The 19,500-nt window shown below is 41.6% G+C and overlaps 2 protein-coding genes across 7 annotated transcripts in view; one reads left to right on the top strand and one right to left on the bottom strand.

Annotated features, from left to right (window-relative positions):
- LOC123755712 (26S proteasome regulatory subunit 10B) overlaps nucleotides 1-12,226 on the top strand; it is a 31,371-nt gene extending 19,145 nt beyond the window's left edge. Inside the window, exons 4-7 of the mRNA XM_045738449.2 lie at nucleotides 4,676-4,825; nucleotides 7,187-7,411; nucleotides 11,454-11,616; nucleotides 11,730-12,226. Of these exons, the coding sequence (XP_045594405.1) occupies nucleotides 4,676-4,825; nucleotides 7,187-7,411; nucleotides 11,454-11,616; nucleotides 11,730-11,920 (729 nt within the window). The 3' untranslated portion in view covers nucleotides 11,921-12,226. The remainder of the gene's footprint in view (nucleotides 1-4,675; nucleotides 4,826-7,186; nucleotides 7,412-11,453; nucleotides 11,617-11,729) is intronic.
- Nucleotides 12,217-19,500, bottom strand: part of LOC123755711 (tRNA (guanine(10)-N2)-methyltransferase homolog) — a 306,814-nt gene continuing 299,530 nt past the window's right edge. For all 6 annotated transcript variants that reach the window (XM_045738445.2, XM_045738446.2, XM_045738447.2 and 3 more), the window contains one exon: nucleotides 12,217-12,845. In XM_045738445.2, the coding sequence (XP_045594401.2) occupies nucleotides 12,555-12,845 (291 nt within the window). In that variant the 3' untranslated portion in view covers nucleotides 12,217-12,554. The remainder of the gene's footprint in view (nucleotides 12,846-19,500) is intronic.

Raw genomic sequence — 19,500 nt, 5'->3', positions numbered from 1 at the left:
TAAGCCAAGTTTTCATGAATTAATGTTTTTTCGTCTACCTAACCTAACCTAGCTTTTTTTGGCTACCTAACCTAACCTTACCTATAAATATAGGTTAGGTTAGGTTAGGTAGGGTTGGTTAGGTTCGGTCATATATCTACGTTAATTTTAACTCCAATAAAAAAAATTGACCTCATACTTAGAGAAAAGGGTTGCTTTATTATTTCATAAGAAAAAAATTATAGTAAATATATTAATTCAGGAAAACTTGGCTTATTAGGCAAATCGGGCCTTGAATAGTAGGCTGAGAAGTGAGTTCTGGCTACTAGGTACGACATATATATATATATATATATATATATATATATATATATATATATATATATATATATATATATATATATATGACTGTGTGGTTGGGTTGACTAATATATATATATATATATATATATATATATATATATATATATATATATATATATATATATATATATATATATATATATATATATACAGTGTGTCCTCACTTGAACGAACTATATGGGGCGAAGCCGATTCGTTCCAGTGCGGAATTCGTTCCATCCGTCCGGCCCCAACAACCTTCTTATTTTTTTTTTTTTAAACATATGCCAGGACACATTAGTTTGTTTCTTTGTTGTGTGGTGCTTCATTATAATATCTTTCATGCTCTTTTGGTGTCAATAATAATCTGAGATGCGAGAATCACCATCCCCCACCCCACCCACACCATCCCCCCACACCATCCCCCACCCCACTCACACCATCACCCACACCATCCCCCACCCCACTCACACCATCCCCCACCCCACTCACACCATCCTCCACACCACCCAAACCATCCCCCACTCCACCCACACCATCCCCCACACCCCCACACCATCCCCAACACCCACACTCCCCACACCACCACCCACACACCCCCACCCACACCATCCCCCACACCACCACCCACACACCCCCACCCACACCATCCCCCACACCACCACCCACACACCACCACCCACACACCCCACATCATCCCCCACACACCCCACACCACCCACACCATCCCCCACACCACCACCCACACACCCCACACCATCCCCCACACACCCCACACCATCCCCCACACACCCCACACCACCCACATCATCCCCCACACCATCCCCCACACCACCACCCACACCACCCACATCATCCCCCACACCATCCACACCATCCCCCACACCATCCCCCATGCCACCCACACCATCCCCCACACCCTCCCCAACACCACTAACACCATTCGCCCCCACCACCCACACTCCCCACCACCCACACTCCCCACACCACCACCCACACACCCCACACCACCACCCACATCATCCCCCACACACCCCACACCACCCACATTATCCCCCCACACCCAACCACACCACCCACACCACCCACACCAACCCACCCACACCCAAACCACACCACACCACCCAAACCATACCACACCACCCACACCGTGTATTGAAGCAGCAGGCTTGGAAGCGTCTCAACTCGCCCGACAAAAAAAAAATGATGGGTTGACAGGTCTCCTCTCACACCTCCAGGACCCCCCCCACCCCCCAGGTACCCGGCCATACACACCACAATGCCAAGTCAGTTATTGTTTTCTTCAGGAAACAATAAAACGTGTTAATGATTAATAATGTATATTAATACACGAAAATTAACATATTTTGGCATAAATATTTTACAGCTAAGATTGAGATTTATAATAGAGTATGAATGAGAGGTTTGGCAGCCATGCGTGGTCACCACCCTTCTCTCTCCACTTCCACCTCCCCTGACAACACCTTCCACCACTGACCCCACCTGCCTCTTTCCACCACCTGCCTCCCCTGACACCGCCTGCCTCCCCTGACCCCACCTGCCTCCCCTGACACCGCCTGCCTCCCCTGACACCGCCTGCCTCCCCTGACACCGCCACAAATGATGCCAGCCACCTCACCAAGGCCTAACGTTCACACGGCCTGTGCTTGTTTTATTGGCCTCCTCAAAATTTATTCTAAATAGGTATTAGTACAGTACGTAGGCTGTTAGAGGAGGGAGGGAGGGATCCAGGAAACAACCCCCCCCTCCCACCCCCACCCCCCCCCCCCCCCTCCCCAATGGCTCAGGGAGCGACCCGCCGGCCACACAATGCCAGCTGTTATCTACACCCCAATTGTATTAAAAATTCTGTGAAAAGGAAATGTGTTCAAACTGTTTAAAATATGTACTGTATATATTACAATTTTCACCATTATTATTGCTCCAATATGACATTTTTCTAATAAAAAGGCTATTTTCAGTGTAGATAATGCGATAATTATCATTAAATTGACTCTTGGCATCTGACGAGGAGAGGAGAGTGAGTGGTCTCTGTGGTCAGGTGGAGGAAGGAGGGTGGGGGTGGGGGAGCATGTGTTGCCTCCTGACAACAACTCTCTCACCAATGCCTCCCTGACACCATTTTATCACCATTTTTATCACCATTTCTCCCTAGAAACAATGGGTAGGGATAATAAAACACTACATAACTGTTTACACTCTGGCGAATCATAGTTGATGACAGCCAGCTCTGACGCTCGGCCTCGGTGACCGCTTGGACGAACATTCCTCACTTAATCGAACATTTGTATGTTCCACTGAACATTTGGTACCGAATTCAATTTGTTCGGCTCTTCCGGGAATTCGATAGAGCGGGGTTCGTTAGTCTGAGGAAGCACTGTATATATATATAATATCATCCCTCCCTCCCTCCCCATCCCATCCCATCCCATCCCATCCCTCCATCCATCCATCCAGATAGACACAGTCAACCCAACCACCTCTTTCCTGTAGTATCTCTGTGGCTCTATCATAAAAACTAAATAGATTTGTTACACAGGATCTTCCTGTTTGAAAACTGTCTGTTTGTCTGTTATTATGTCATTATTCTCCAGGTGTTCAACCCATTTGGCTTTAACTATTTTAATGTTTAACTATAGTTTGTAGTGTTTTGACTGCCAAGCTTGTTAATGATATAGGTCTATAATGTAGAGGTTCCTCTCGACTATCATTTGTATAGATTACAAGTATGTTTACCTTTTTCCATATGCTGTACCTGCTAAGATTCCTGTGCACAAGGATGTCTGGAATATTAATTGGAGTGGAATGCTCGTCTCGGTTGCACATTCTTGCAGCACCCAAGGTGAAACTCCATCAGGTCTAACCGCTTTATTTCTTCCTAGCCCCATGAATAATTTTTCCACATCGTCTTGAGATTCCTTCACATATGCTATGGTGTGTTCTGGAAGTGGTATTTGGACAGGCTCTATGAAATCCTCATTTTGTACAAACACACTTTAGACCTGTTCATTTAGCATTTCACATATTTCTTTTTCATTCTCAATAGTCCTCTTCCCCGTTCTCAATCTTTGGATTTTATATTTTACGTGCAGCTTGCTTTTAATGATTTTAGAGAAAAGGCCTGGATCTGTTTTACATTTGTCCGCTATACCTTTCTCAAAGTTCCTTTCTATCTATCTCTTCTCACTGCTGTGTAATTGTTTCTTGCTTGTTTGTAATGCTGGTATGTTTGTGGGTTAGGCTTCTTCCTATATTGAGCCCATTTGCTTGTCTTGTCTTCTCTGGCCTTCTCACAATTTCTGTTGAACCAATCTGTTTTTGGTCCTGTATCTCTGTTTTGGTATAAATGTTTGTGTGCATCATATATTTTTACAGAATTTGGCGTACATCTCACTTACTTCCTTGCCTAACTCGTTAAAAAAAATTCTAAGTTCACCATAGTGTCCTACCTTGAAATAGAGTTTATCAACTGTTTCAATGTCTCCATTCTCTCCTAGATTATATCTCAAAGCATATTTAATTCCCAATGGGACATGATTACTTTCCCAAGGGAGGAAGGTACTGGCTGTTTAATATCTCCACTTCTTTCCTGGTGAATATTAGATCCAGTATTTATGGAACATCCCCTTCCCTCATTCTTGCATCCTGCTTGACGTGTTGATGTCTCAGTATTTCACTCAGTATTACTGTTGTCTCAGTATTTCACCAATTTCTTTCTTTTCATCTGTGGAAGTTCCATCACCCTTGCCAATGTTGCCAATGCCAATGGGCAACGTTTCTTTCACCCTATGCCCCTGTTACCTAGCAGTAAAATAGGTACCTGGGTGTTAGTCAGCTGTCACGGGCTGCTTCCTGGGGGTGGAGGCCTGGTCGAGGACCGGGCCGCAGGGACACTAAAGCCCCGAAATCATCTCCAGATAATCTCCAGATAACCCTTGTGCATGGGCCCAATGCAAGATGTCAGTTTTGTTCTACAAATTTATCAATATGGTTGTATTCACACCAAAGAAATTTTTTTGGAACAACCTTTCTAAGCTTCAAAACAACCTATTGATGACAGAAGTAGCCTTTCATAACCGCACGGCTGATTTGTAACCATTCGAAACATGAGAGCATTCTGCTCAGAACAGGGTTTAATGAACAAATCCACAAGGGCCGTGACGAGGGTTCGAACCTACGTCAGAGAGGATCCCTGATGCTCCTCCACACCGTTCGAGAGGATCTCGAATGTAGGTTCTAACCCTCGTTACAGCCCTTGTGGATTTGTTCATTTGATGCATCATGCTATTGTGATTTCTGTGTGCAGGGTTTAATGTTTATATCTTTCTTTCAGGTGATTGAGCTGCCTCTGCTTAACCCAGAACTCTTCCATAGAGTGGGAATCAACCCACCAAAGGGATGCCTGCTGTATGGACCTCCAGGTACAGGAAAGACGCTCCTAGCTCGTGCTGTTGCCTCTCAGCTTGACTGTAACTTCTTAAAGGTTTGTTTAAAGCCATTTATTTTAGCTCCTTTAGGTCATATACAGTACAACCTTGATTCAACATACTATATGGGGGCCCAACCCCAGTTCGTTGGAGCGTTGGATTCGTTGCAAGAGGTGACCTTCAGGAGGCGTTTGCGTCATTGTCTTTTTTTTTCTTGTAGACAATAAAAATGCATTATCATATTATATACTGAACCTATATATTATTACTCTACTAAAAAATACTGTTACATTTGTTATTTACCTTATTGTTGGAGTTAAGTCCATCTTGAAGTCTCATGGAGTTGTGAATGTTGTACAGTAAATACATACTGTAGTGTATTATGCCGTTTACACTGTGTTGAGTAGTTCTGTTGTATGTTGAGTACTACAATAAAGTGTATGAAAACTATTGTACACTAAAATTACTGCAACTTTAATTTTAATACTATATTGTGATTTGTCAAGAGGCTGGAGCGTTCATTCCGCGACTTTGTTGGACATATCGGCACAATCAAGGAACATCCGTGCACCATGTTGGCTCCAAATGCACTCATTGTGTCAGTGATGGCTGACTGGTGGGTGGATGTTCAAGCAGGCAGGCAGGGAGGCAGGCAGGCAGGCACGGAGGGAGGCAGGCACGGAGGGAGGCAGGCACGGAGGGAGGCAGGCACGGAGGGAGGCAGGCACGGAGGGAGGCAGGCAGAGCTTGGGAGGGAGGCAGAGAAGGAGAGGATGGAGATGGATTGATGGAAGGATGGAGGGAGGGATGGAAGGATGGATGATTTGAGGGTGTATGTGTGTGTGTATGGGCTGTAGGGGTGGGGGGGGGGAAGGTGTGTAGGTGGTGGTGAAGGGACCGACTCGGTGATAACCCTAACTCTGACCCAGTTAACTTTTTTTAAGGGGGCATCTGGTTATTATAGTGAAAGTTGTTCAATGTCAACCAATATTAATTTTCTAGTTGTATATGAAAAGTGCTTAAATTGTCCCAAGTTTCAGTACTGCAGCATAAATAGAAAGGGATTTTTTTTTTTTTTTTCCCCAACATTTTTTACACATTTTGAAGTCCACACTTCAGAACACACGTTTCAGATATAATTATTCTGTGACACTTTTCTGATACATTAGCATATAATAAAGGGCCTTGACATATAGAATTTCCAAAACATCTTTAGTTTTCCTAATACAAATGCTCAAAGTTCCCCCAATTTTTTTTGCAAATATGGCATGTTTATTGCTATTATAAAATCAATAAATGAACTTAGAGAAAAATGAAAACTCTCCAATGTAGAGACATGCCCTCCACATATACTGTGTAAATTTCATGTAAATTGAATAAAAAATGAATCGGTTTTGTAAACGTTTGTGTCAATTGAAAAAAAACAAATGAATAAAGTCTAAGAATAAATTGAATAAAATCTGTGGCTGAGGTTGACATCAACCAATTTTCTCCAAAATTGGCATCCTTACAGATAGGCTTATGTACAGTCAGGTGTGTAAGTTTGATGCAAATTGCCCCCCCCCCCCCCCCCCCCCAAAAAAAAAAATAGAAAAAAAAATACTTTTTCTTAAATTTTTTTTTAATTAAACTAATTATAATATTTGTTTAATATATGCTATTGTGATAGCAAAGAGTCGTAGGTATGATTTCAGTTGACACTTTTGATTGATAATTGATTTTGACCATTTTGGCATAATTTTCACAACTACTTCAATATTTTTTTTCTCCCTTCCTATTTATGCTACGATGCTGAAACTTGGACCAGATGAAACACTTTTCATGTAGAACTTGTCAAAAAAGTTTGATTGAAATCGAACGAGTTTTCATTTTTGCATTTTTATAACCAGACGCCCCCCTTAAACTACTATTAAGAGCACCCAAAGGATTATTTGTTAATTTTATATATGTATTAGAATCGCTCAATAACACATTCATGATGACCAAACCACACACTAGAAGATGAGGAGACAATGATGTTTGTCAGTCATGGAAAATTATTGGGCCAACAATCACCTTGATAATGTTCCAGGACGGACTGAAACGTCGTCGTCTCTTCATCTTCCGGTGTGTGTGATTTGGTCATCATATCTTCAGCCTTGTTATTGTGACATCATCTGCATAACAAAATTAATTTTTTCTATATAGTCACTTTTCTTCATAATTACAACAGGATTTGGTTTGTCTGCTTTAGTAACATGTAATTCTTTATTTTTCTTTAAGGTTTCAAAGGCTTTAAAGAAGTTTTTACTCATAACCGATTCATATGTTTTTGTGATTATTCTGCATCACAGTAGTATATATATGTCACTGAAGTAGTAGTATTGGTATAGTTTTATCTTTGTTTCTACAGTAGTCTTTCATTTCCTTTTTATCAGGTTGTATCAAGTGCAATTGTTGATAAATACATAGGTGAATCAGCTCGACTTATTCGTGAGATGTTCAATTACGCCCGAGACCACCAGCCGTGCATTATTTTCATGGATGAGATCGATGCTATTGGTGGAAGAAGATTTTCTGAGGGAACATCAGCTGACAGAGAGATTCAACGTACACTCATGGAGTTACTTAATCAAATGGATGGGTTTGATTCCTTGGGTCAGGTTAGTGCATATTTGTTTTAATACCATATTAAAAGTAGCCTTGATCTGAGTTCTATTCAGTAATGTTGATTTGCCTTTGCTGTGCAGGTTTCCAATGTTTCATCTTTTGCTAGATTTGGTGCAAGCAGACCTGCTTCTGTCCTTGCTGTGGGACTGGGACCACATCTCTGATATAAATTTTTTATATTTTTTTATATTTTTATATTTTTATATTTATATTTTATATTTTTTTAAATTTTTTCTATTTTTTTTTTTTTCAATTGAACAATTTCATCCTTGTGGTTGAGATTTTTGGTCCTAGCTCTGTCCTGACCTGCAGACAATCCCCTGTTGTTTTCAGGGCTTGGGACACTTTACACCATTCCAGGATGCTAGAGTGTCATGAAGTGAGGTTAGTGTTTGGGGTATTTTTGGGCGGTGCTTATGAGCCTCTGCTCCAGAATGTGGGCACTTGGCAGCACCATGCTGCTTTTGGTTCTACAGGTCATAGAAGATTGTAGAGGTGCTGTTTCCCATGTCCTGTCCATGCAGGATCTTTTTCTGACCAACATAAGGGGGCTGGCTTCAGTGCCAAGGGTGGCACTTCTTCCTATGACTATCATGGCAGAGGCTGTGCCAAGTTGTTCACTCCTGTCCTTTGGGATGTGGTGGTGCATTTCTATTATACTCATTTAGCTGTCAGCAGGCTGTGCTTCCCACGTTTTGAAGTTGGTAGTGCCCAAGTCACGAGCATTGGCACTGTCTTTAATATCGGTACCTTCTACTTAGTGAGGGCAGTCCAGGTCTTCTTGGGGCGCTTTGCACCAGTCTTTTTGTGGTTTGCCCCTGGCCCTCTGACTGTATTGTCGGTTGATGGTTGAGCACTTTCTCCCATAGCCTGAACTCAAGATGCCTGGGTATTTTGCATGGTGTCACAGGGCTTTCAGTGGGGGGTGGACTCAAACCCACATTTAGCGTTGTGTGTAGGCTCAGCCATCTCTCCTGCTTTTCTACAGGGTCATTTGTGGGTAGAAGGCATTGGGTATCCTGTTTCTGAGTCCCCAAGCTGACTGGGTTTTTCTTATCCTCTTAGGTGTAAACCGAGTTCTCTGTTCACCATTCTAAACATGGTGAACTAAACATATGTCTAGTCTTGCCAATGGGCAAATAAAAGGACCCCTTCCAGATGGTTTATTGCCGGATTTTATATTTGAATTGAGCTAGTGTTTCAATATTAACTATTTGATATAATAATACAAATTTGATTTTATTGTATAGTACACAAGCATGTATATCTGAATGCATAATGGAATTTTTCACTTTTCAGGTTTAAACTGGGTTTACCAATTGTTTTCTGTTAACCCTTAGACAGTGGCTATGGGGGAAAAATCATTATAGACTTATTAATTTGGATAAAAAATATGAAAATAAGTGAATATTTATAATTTCACTGGGTGGAGGTGATCTACAAGGCTGCATCTGGCACTTGTCAACATCTGGTGCTCAACTTTGCTGACACTTCCTCTGTTATTCTTGGATGTTTCACCGATTGTTTTATCACTTGTTTTTCTTTATTTACATTCACAGAGAACTAGTATATCTATATTTCCATCCTACATGTAAAACCCAGACAATAATTATATAACCCTTTAACTGCGCGGCCTATAAATATGACATCCCCCCAGTGCGCAGGAAATGAAACCTTGGGAAAAAATTATTTTTTCTTCTGAAAGTGTCAAAAACCCCTCCCTGTATATGGGCATAGCAACGCAAGTTCGAAATTGTACTTACTTTGGCTGCTATGGGGTCCGAAAGGTGGGCTGTGACGTCATAATTCCCCGTGCGCCAGAGCAGTATGCACCCGGGGCCGGTGGGGCGCCCGGGGCGGGGCGCGCGAGTTGCTGCGAATATATTTTTGCACATTTTTTACGCACAGTTCCAAATACATTTTATTTGTTTTTACGTGCTAATCTTATGTATAATGAACACGTACACTATATTATGGCAGTAAAACATCCGTACTGTCTGAGGACACTGTGTTACGTGCATGACACTTGTGTACACATATGTTGCACATATTTACCATGTATCATGCTAATTTATGTGTATATACAATCTATTTACAGACTATACATTGTCACACACTATATACATTCACCATCAACACATTCAGAACACTGCGAGTGCGAGCAGCCACACCCAGCCAGCCCTCCCTCACTCCTCCAACATTGTATTCACCAACATTACTCCTCCAAATCATACAGTTATTCACACCAATGTTTCATGTTCATTTATGTATATTTACAACATATGTACACACTATACACTGTCACACACTACATACATTCACCATCAACACACTCAGAACACCGCGAGTGTGAGTAGCCACACCCAGCCAGCCCCCTCTCACTCCAACATCTTACTCGCCAACATCGCTCCTCCCACCATACTGTTATTGTATTTATTACACAATTTACACATGTTATAAATACCTATCTACATGTTTTATTTACCAGAACTATGCAAGTACGCCGGTATTGTGTCCAAACAGTATAGTGGCCACCATACACTGCATGCCAAATCACACAGCAGACAGCAGACGATGCCACGATTACGACGTCACCTCCCTCACCAAAATAGCTCCTCACAACATACTCCTGGTGCTGTTATTACACTATTCCACACACACTGTATATACCCATGTACATGTGTATTCCCCATAGCGAATCACGAAGCTAGTATGGTGAGCAAAACAAGAGTTACTGCCACACAGTGAGGCTACCTCAATTCTCTTCCTTTCTCCCTCCCTCACCAAAATTTCTCCTTCCTACGCACAATGCTAATTATAACCACAATCCTGTTCACTAATACCTGTAAATGAATAATTGACCACAAGTTTATTGTGAAAAGGAACCTAAAAAGTCATTTGAAGATTCCTAGATGAACGAAATAATGCTGTGGTGCTGTGGCTAACGCTGTGAACATCGTGAACAGCATTGAATCACTGATATTTGAACATTGTACCCAGTCATTATCACACTCAGGCTCTTCTATAATACTATCATGGCTAAATAAAACAGATTATATATATATTTTGACAATATTAGGCAATGCTGTGGTCACACGCTGAACAGCAGTGCTGTGCGCTCATGCTGCGAGCGCCAGCCTTGGTTGCTCACTCACTACTGAGGCTCTCACACCCGGCAATGTGGACCATGATTTTTTTTTAAGAAGGCGTCTGTTTACAAGAGCCCTGAGGAAGCTGATGTGAACCCCATGTAGCCGCGGGAGTTTTGAATGGAACGTGAAAAATAAAAACACCTGGGGGCGCGTTGCGCACCCTAGGCCTGGGCCTGCAGGCGCGTTGCGCAGTTAAAGGGTTAAATTGTTGTATGACGATCGCATTCCCCCTAGTAACTTTCATGACGATAACCGTATTTGTACCATGAAATAGGTAGCAGGGATTTTGTTCATGGGTCAAGGTAAACAACATTACATTCTTATAGTCCTATTATATCCATATTTACATCATGTAAAACCCAGACAATAATTGTTTAAATCTTATGATAATATCTGCATTACTCTGTGAATCAACAATTGATGATGTTTGCTGCTTAAGAGGTTAAATTAATCTGTTATTAATACATTTACCATGCTCATAATTTTTTTCCAAAAATTAAAAAAAATTGGTATCCAATTAAAATATTGAAAAGTATCTGAATCTATAATGGTATTGGAATTGAGACTTTTTAGTGGAAGGGAATCTGTATTGGAATAGTTAGAGATTTTAGTTTTGAGCCATCACTAAATTTTTATGTACTTTATCATGTCTTTATTAGTATTATACTGTTTTGTCATTATTTGATGCAATTTTATTTGCATATGAATATTAACCCATAGTTATGTCCCATAGTAACTGTAGTAACATAGTTGCCTGTGGTAACTTTCAGAATTGTGAATGTTGAGATAAGCTGATTATAGGAGACTAAAGGTACCTTTTAAGTCAAAGTTATGAGATCAGTTGTACATATATTATTAAATGTGATAAAATATTATTGTTCAGGTGAAAATGATCATGGCCACCAATCGTCCAGACACACTGGATCCTGCTCTGCTGCGTCCTGGACGTCTTGATAGAAAGATTGAGATTGCACTTCCTAATGAACAAGCTAGATTGGAAATTCTCAAAATTCACTCTGGACCAATCACAAAGCGAGGAGAAATTGGTATATACTTGCTCTTCTGTTTTCATGTTTATAAATTTATAAATGGAAACTAACTTTTTGAGTTTGCTGTACAGTTTGATTACATTGTTAGTATTAAATTTTTCTCTTCTCAGATTATGAAGCAGTGGTGAAACTCTCGGATGGTTTTAATGGTGCTGACCTTCGTAATGTATGTACTGAGGCAGGTCTCTTTGCCATCCGGAACGAGCGAGATTATGTCATTGAGGAAGATTTCATGAAAGCTGTGCGTAAAGTTTCAGACAATAAGAAATTAGAAACTAAACTAGATTACAAACCTCTTTAAATAAACTTTTGGTGTTTAAAAATTAAATTTTCATTTTGGAATGGTAGTTTGGCACTATAATTGTGGTTTTTATCGGTGATTAAAGATTATATTTCAAAAATTGAATATATTGCCAGGTATCTTCACCTCTGATTTTTTAATAAAGGGAGACCACTTAATGTAAGCAGTTTGCTCCATATTTAATATAGGGTGCACTTGTTCATTCTTCAAAGCTACAGTTGCTACCCAACATTGTTTTTCTTTATAAAAAGTATGTTCAAGACTTTAAAGGTAATAATGCCTATAAATAAAATAACTTTTGTAAAATATTTTTTATTATCCTGTTCACAACATTTCTCTAAATGTGTGTATTTTTTATGCACATTGCAGTTATACAGAGTAACAGTAAAGATAACTTACAAAAGAATATAATGCATGAAATAAATGACTTTTTCAAGTATTAACGTATGTGAATGTTAAACTTGGCAATGAACATTGGTGTATGCATTTCTCAAAGTTACCTCTAAACAAATTTAGAACATTTAAACAAAACATAGGCATTAATTTTTTAGTAGATTACAAACTGGGTTGATGCTATTTTTGACAGAGGATAAAGAAAATTGCACATTATTTCTTTTATTTCTAGAAAAGTTTGTTATCCATCATCCAAGCAAATTGAATTATGTCTATCAGTCTCACCATTATTTATAGGAGCTTCATGTTTAATGTGTGTGCTGTGACAATGTGGGGCTTCTTCCATTTTAATGACCTTTGCTTTATCTTTACCTTCGGTGAGTCGATAACCTAGTCCCTGGCCCCTTTTATCTCGAGGGAAGCGAGACTTCATGGAGGCTCTTTCCTCCTTTGTCATTAAGGAGGCTTGGAAGAATTTCTCGCGAAACTGTGCAGTCAAGTCAGTGACTTGAGCAGTGGCCGTTTCCCCTTCCTGCAGAGTAATAATATATATACATAAATTAGAGTGCATGAATTTCAAAAATGCAACTCTAGAAACCAGTGAGGTAAGAAAGATTAGAGAAACTTAAAATCACACATTTGTTTCACACATTACTTCATCTACCTACACATTACTTTGTACCTATTGATGGATCTAGGGGTTCAGTGGCCCTGCAGCTGTGCCTGAACAATCCTTGATGGCATTCAGGCTGTGCTTGTAATTTCCAGTCCAATGTAAGTAATTATCAAAAGAAGGCACCAAACCGGGAAGGCTATGTAGCACCATCAAATGTGCGGGATAATCAGAGGGCGCTAAATATCACCAAAGGATGCCAATACGAGAACAGAAACGCATAAGGCGAACGATATCAAAAGTATCCAAGTCACCAAGAATACTATCGAGAGAGAAGCGACCACGGGGGACGGTCAGAAAACAAGACACGCTCGTCCCGGAAGTCAGGACATTCAACAAGGATATGCACGACCGTAAGAGGGGCAATGCAACTAGGACAATAAGGAGCAGGGCGGCGCTCCAAGTGACCATGAGTTAAGAGAGTATGGCCAATACTCAACCTCGCCAGAGCCGTTTCCCATCGCCGGTTACCGTGGTAGGAGGACAGTCACGAGGACACACAACTTTTAAGAGTACGTAGTTTGTTACCAGTAACAGACAACCAACAAGCCTGCCAACGGGCAGTGTTTGCCAGATTTAAGTTGCCGAAAGTCGCGAGCTGAAGAACTAAATGTCACAAACTTTACAATAAAAGTAGACAAATATTTTTTTTTTTTTTATTAATTCGCTTTTCAGAATAAACAGCCCAGTTTATTTTAACTGTCGCCAAAAAAGTAGCAAGTAACGACATACATAGCTGGCATTTTAATTGAATACAATTATCCTAATTGGTAACCCAATTGGGCTACAAGTAGCCCAATCTGGCATCCCTGCCAACGGGTAAGGATGGAGGAATGGATAACCGGGTAAAAGTCGGAATAAGGAATACCTTTACGAGAGATGGGACAAGAGCGGACAGCTTCCCTGGCAGCAGCATCCGCACGCTCATTTAAAGACACCAATATGGCTGGGAACCCAACAAAACTCAACCGACTTAAATTTACTGTGATCAAGAAACAGCCAATGCTGGATCCTGACAACCACTGGATGAACCGGATTAAAGGACCCGAGAGCCATGACAGCACTACGAGAGTGAACAACTACAAAGGAAGATTGACAACGAAAAAGTAGGAGACAGAGCATAGAGAATAGCATAAAGCTCCGCTGTGAAGATGCTAGTCTCCGGAGGTAAGCGACACATATAAGTGCAATCAGGAAAAACAACAGAGTAACTAACACTGTCCGCAAAGACGGAAATGGAGCGGGAGTGAGAAGAAAAGTGCTCATGGAAAAGGCGTTTTAGAACCGTAGGAGGGGTAAAAGGTTTAGTGATGCGGGTCAAGGGTGTACAAAACTGCGGAAGGGGAACTCTCCATGGAGGCAAAGAAGGAACAACATGAGGAGACCAGTCCAATGTAAGCCTCAGCCTGGTTGATCAGGTATCCCTTGGTATGTTTATCTTGAGGGTTCAGTTTAGATTCCAAGTTACATCCAAACTTCACCAGACTGATTTTGTTACTGGCTCCCATACAAGTGTTTTATCGGACAAGCCATTGTTTGTACTCTTTGTGCTTTCTTGAAATTTGTTAAAAAATACTTGTCTAATGAAGAGTTTAATGTCCTATATGATTACCTAAGATAATGTTCAACATTGCCTTTATTTACTGTATTTATTTATAATATATATATATATATATATATATATATATATATATATATATATATATATATATATATATATATATGTCGTACCTAGTAGCCAGAACGCACTTCTCAGCCTACTATGCAAGGCCCGATTTGCCTAATAAGCCAAGTTTTCCTGAATTAATATATTTTCTCAAATTTTTTTCTCATGAAATGATAAAGCTACCCGTTTCATTATGTATGAGGTCAATTTTTTTTTTATTGGAGTTAAAAGTAACGTAGATATATGACCGAACCTAACCAACCCTACCTAACCTAACCTAACCTATCTTTATACGTTAGGTTAGGTTAGGTAGCAGAAAAAGTTAGGTTAGGTAGTCGAAAATACAATAATTCATGAAAACTTGGCTTATTAGGCAAATCGGGCTTTGCATAGTAGGCTGATAAGTGCGTTCTGGCTACTAGGTACGACATATACAGTGTGTCCTCACTTGAACGAACTATATGGGGCGAAGCCGATTCGTTCCAGTGCGGAATTCGTTCCATCCGTCCGGCCCCAACAACCTTCTTATTTTTTTTTTAAACATATGCCAGGACACATTAGTTTGTTTCTTTGTTGTGTGGTGCTTCATTATAATATCTTTCATGCTCTTTTGGTGTCAATAATAATCTGAGATGCGAGAATCACCATCCCCCACCCCACTCACACCATCCCCCCACACCATCCCCCACCCCACCCACACCATCCCCCCACACCATCCCCCACCCCACTCACACCATCACCCACACCATCCCCCACCCCACTCACACCATCCTCCACACCACCCAAACCATCCCCCACTCCACCCACACCCCCACACCATCCCCAACACCCACACTCCCCACACCACCACCCACACACCCCCACCCACACCATCCCCCACACCACCACCCACACACCCCCACCCACACCATCCCCCACACCACCACCCACACACCACCACCCACACACCCCACATCATCCCCCACACACCCCACACCACCCACACCATCCCCCACACCACCACCCACACCACCCCACATCATCCCCCCCACACCCAACCACACCACGCACCCACCACACCAACCCACCCAAAACCCCCCACACCACCCAAACCACACCACACCACCCACACCATCCATGGGGTGTATTGAAGCAGCAGGCTTGGAAGCGTCTCAACTCGCCCGACAAAAAAAAATGATGGGTTGACAGGTCTCTCACACCTCCAGGACCACCCCCCCCCCAGGTACCTGGCCATACACACCACAATGCCAAGTCAGCTATTGTTTTCTACAGGAAACAATAAAACATGTTAATGATTAATAATGTATATTAATACAACATATTTTGGCATAAATATTTTACAGCTAAGATTGAGATTTATAATAGAGAATGAATGAGAGGTTTGGCAGCCATGCGTGGTCAGCAACCTTCTCTCTCCACTTCCACCTCACCTGACAACACCTTCCACCACTGACCCCACCTGCCTCCCCTGACACCGCCTGCCTCCCCTGACCCCACCTGCCTCGCCTGACACCACCTGCCTCACCTGACACCGCCTGCCTCCCCTGACACCGCCTGCCTCCCCTGACACCGCCTGCCTCCCCTGACCCCACCTGCCTCCCCTGACCCCACCTGCCTCCCCTGACCCCACCTGCCTCCCCTGACACCGCCTGCCTCCCCTGACACCGCCTGCCTCCCCTGACACTGCCTGCCTCCCCTGACCCCACCTGCCTCCCCTGACACCTGCCTGCCTCCCCTGACACTGCCTGCCTCCCCTGACACTGCCTGCCTCCCCTGACACCGCCTGCCTCCCCTGACACCACCACAAATGATGCCAGCCACCTCACCAAGGCCTAACGTTCACACGACCTGTGCTTGTTTTATTGGTCTACTCAAAATTTATTCTAAATAGATATTAGTACAGTACGTAGGCTGTTAGAGGAGGGAGGGAGGGATCCAGGAAACAAACCCGCCCCCCCCTCCCACCCATCCCCCCCAATGGCTCAGGGAGCGACCGGCCGGCCACACAATGCTAGCTGTTATCTACACCCCAATTGTATTAAAAATTATGTGAAAAGGAAATGTGTTCAAACTGTTTAAAATATGTACTGTATATATCACAATTTTCACCATTATTATTGCTCCAATATGACATTTTTCTAATAAAAAGGCTATTTTCAGTGCAGATAATGCGATAATTATCATTAAATTGATTCTTGGCATCTGACGACGAGAGGAGAGTGAGGTAGTGGGTGGTCTCTGTGGTTAGGTGCAGGAAGGAGGGTGGTGGGCTGGGGAGCATGGAGGCGCCAGTCACGTGTTTCCTCTACTGACACCACTTGCCTCCTGACAACAACTCTCTCACCAATGCCCCCTGACACCATTTTATCACCATTTCAGCTGGTTGTCAGCTGCCTGGCTGACAACCTGCCTCCCATGAGAATACGTAACTTACACCACCTGCCCCCTAACAAAAAACCTTAACTACTGACACCACTTGCCTCCTGGCAACAACTCTCTCACCAATGCCCCCCTGACACCATTTTATCACCATTTATATCACCATTTCTCCCTAGAAACAATGGGTAAGGATAATAAAACACTACATAACTGTTTACACTCTGGCGAATCATAGTTGATGACAGCCAGCTCTGACGATCGGCCTCGGTGACCGCTTGGACGAACATTCCTCGCTTAATCGAACATTTGTATGTTCCACTGAACATTTGGTACCGAATTCAATTTGTTCGGCTCTTCCGGGAATTCGATAGAGCGGGGTTCGTTAGACTGAGGAAGCACTGTATATATATATATATATATATATATATATATATATATATATATGTCGTATCTAGTAGCCAGAAACGCACTTCTCTGCCTACTATGCAAGGCCCGATTTGCCTAATAAGCCAAGTTTTCATGAATTAATTGTTTTTCGACTACCTAACCTAACCTATAAAGATAGGTTAGGTTAGGTTAGGTAGGGTTGGTTAGGTTCGGTCATATATCTACGTTAATTTTAACTCCAATAAAAAAAAATTGACCTCATACATAATGAAATTGGTAGCTTTATCATTTCATAAGAAAGAAATTAGAGAAAATATATTATTTCAGGAAAACTTGGCTTATTAGGCAAATCGGGCCTTGCATAGTAGACCGAGAAGTGCGTTCTGGCTACTAGGTACGACATATATATATATATATATATATATATATATATATATATATATATATATATATATATATATATATATATATATATATATAATGTTGTACCTAGTAGCCAGAACATCATACTTGGCCTACTATGCAAGGCCCAATTTGCCTAATAAGCAAAGTTTTCCTAAATTTATATATTTTTCCAAATTTTTTCTTATGAAATGATAAATCAACCCATTTCATTATGTATAAGTTAATTTGTTTAAATTTGAGTTAAAACTAACGTAGATATATGACCGAACCTAACCTTACCTAACCTATCTTAACCTAACCTAAACTATCACAACTAAGTCAATAAATTATGGTCTTAATATAAAATATTAATAGTAATTCAAATAAACTATTTGGAAAAAACATTATTGAAAATAAAGAAAATCACTCGGCCTATTAGGCAAATTGGGCCTTGCACTAGTAGGCCAAGAAGTGCATTCTGGCTACTAGGTACGACATATATTATATACAGTGGTACCTCGGTTAAAGAGTTTGATCCGTTCCTGGAGACGGCTCGTATTCCGAAGCTAATTTCCCCATAAGAAATAATGGGAAATGAATTAATCCGTTCCTGACTACCTCAAAAACCCCACATCAAACTAAATTTTATACCTAATTCATCTAAATAAACCTACAAAACTATGTTCAAGTTATTACTTACCCTTGTTGTTGAATGCTGTAGGTGTATGGAAGATGGGGAGGAGAGGAGGAGTTTCTGTTTGGAAGGGGAGTCCCCTTCCATTATCACATCAGGCAGTGAGGACCTTTCTGGGGTGCACTCCCTGGCACGTTTTGCCTGAGTACCACTAGGTCCTGGTTGTGGCTCACTGCTCGATTTTCTCACCACAAATCTGTCCATGGAAGCTTGTTTTTCCCTTCTTTGCAAGCTGTCTCTGTAGTAAGGCATCACATTGTCATTGAAAAGATTAAGGCAACGGCCTACTACAGCTTTCTCTGGGTAAGTCTTTTCAATAAAAGTTTAAATCTCTTCCCACATCTGACACATCTTAATTTCTGCAGAAGGGACATTCGCTACTGCCTCATCCTCCACTGTAGAATCATCAGCTGCGTCGTCTTGCTGTTCCTTTTGAAGGGCTTGGAGTTCTTCGGTGGTCAGTTCTTCGTTGTGTTCTTCCACCAACTCCTCCACATCATCACCATCCAATTCCAAGCCCATTTGCCGGCCCAGAGTAACAATTTCCTCAACAATAGGCGCATCATTTACAGGCTCAAACCCCTCAAAGTCTAGTTCTTTCACACATTCAGGCCACAATTTTCTCCAGCCAGAGATCAGGGTTCTTTGAGTCACTTCTTGCCAGGCTTTGTCAACGAGTTTTAAAGCACTACAAATGTTAAAATGCTCTTTCCAGAACTCTGAGAGTGAGGTTTGTGGCTTCAGGTCACTTCAAAACATTCCCGGAAAAGTGCCCCTTTCATACAGTTTCTTAAAATTCGCTATGATTTTCTGGTCCATAGGCTGAATTAGAGGAGTGGTGTTAGGAGGAAGGAACTTTATTGTGAGAAATTTACTGTATGTGTGCATCAATTTCAATCCTGGAGGATGAGCAGGAGCGTTGTCGAGGAGAAGCACGGCCTTGAGTGGCAAATTTTTCTCTTGCAGATATTTTTCTATGGTCGGGCACAGCACTTCATTCACCC

Source organism: Procambarus clarkii, chromosome 43 (assembly GCF_040958095.1).
Source record: "Procambarus clarkii isolate CNS0578487 chromosome 43, FALCON_Pclarkii_2.0, whole genome shotgun sequence".
NCBI classification, from domain to species: domain Eukaryota; kingdom Metazoa; phylum Arthropoda; class Malacostraca; order Decapoda; family Cambaridae; genus Procambarus; species Procambarus clarkii.
The sequence above is the reverse complement of the archived record's forward strand: the minus strand, read 5'-3'. Positions and strand labels throughout refer to the sequence as shown.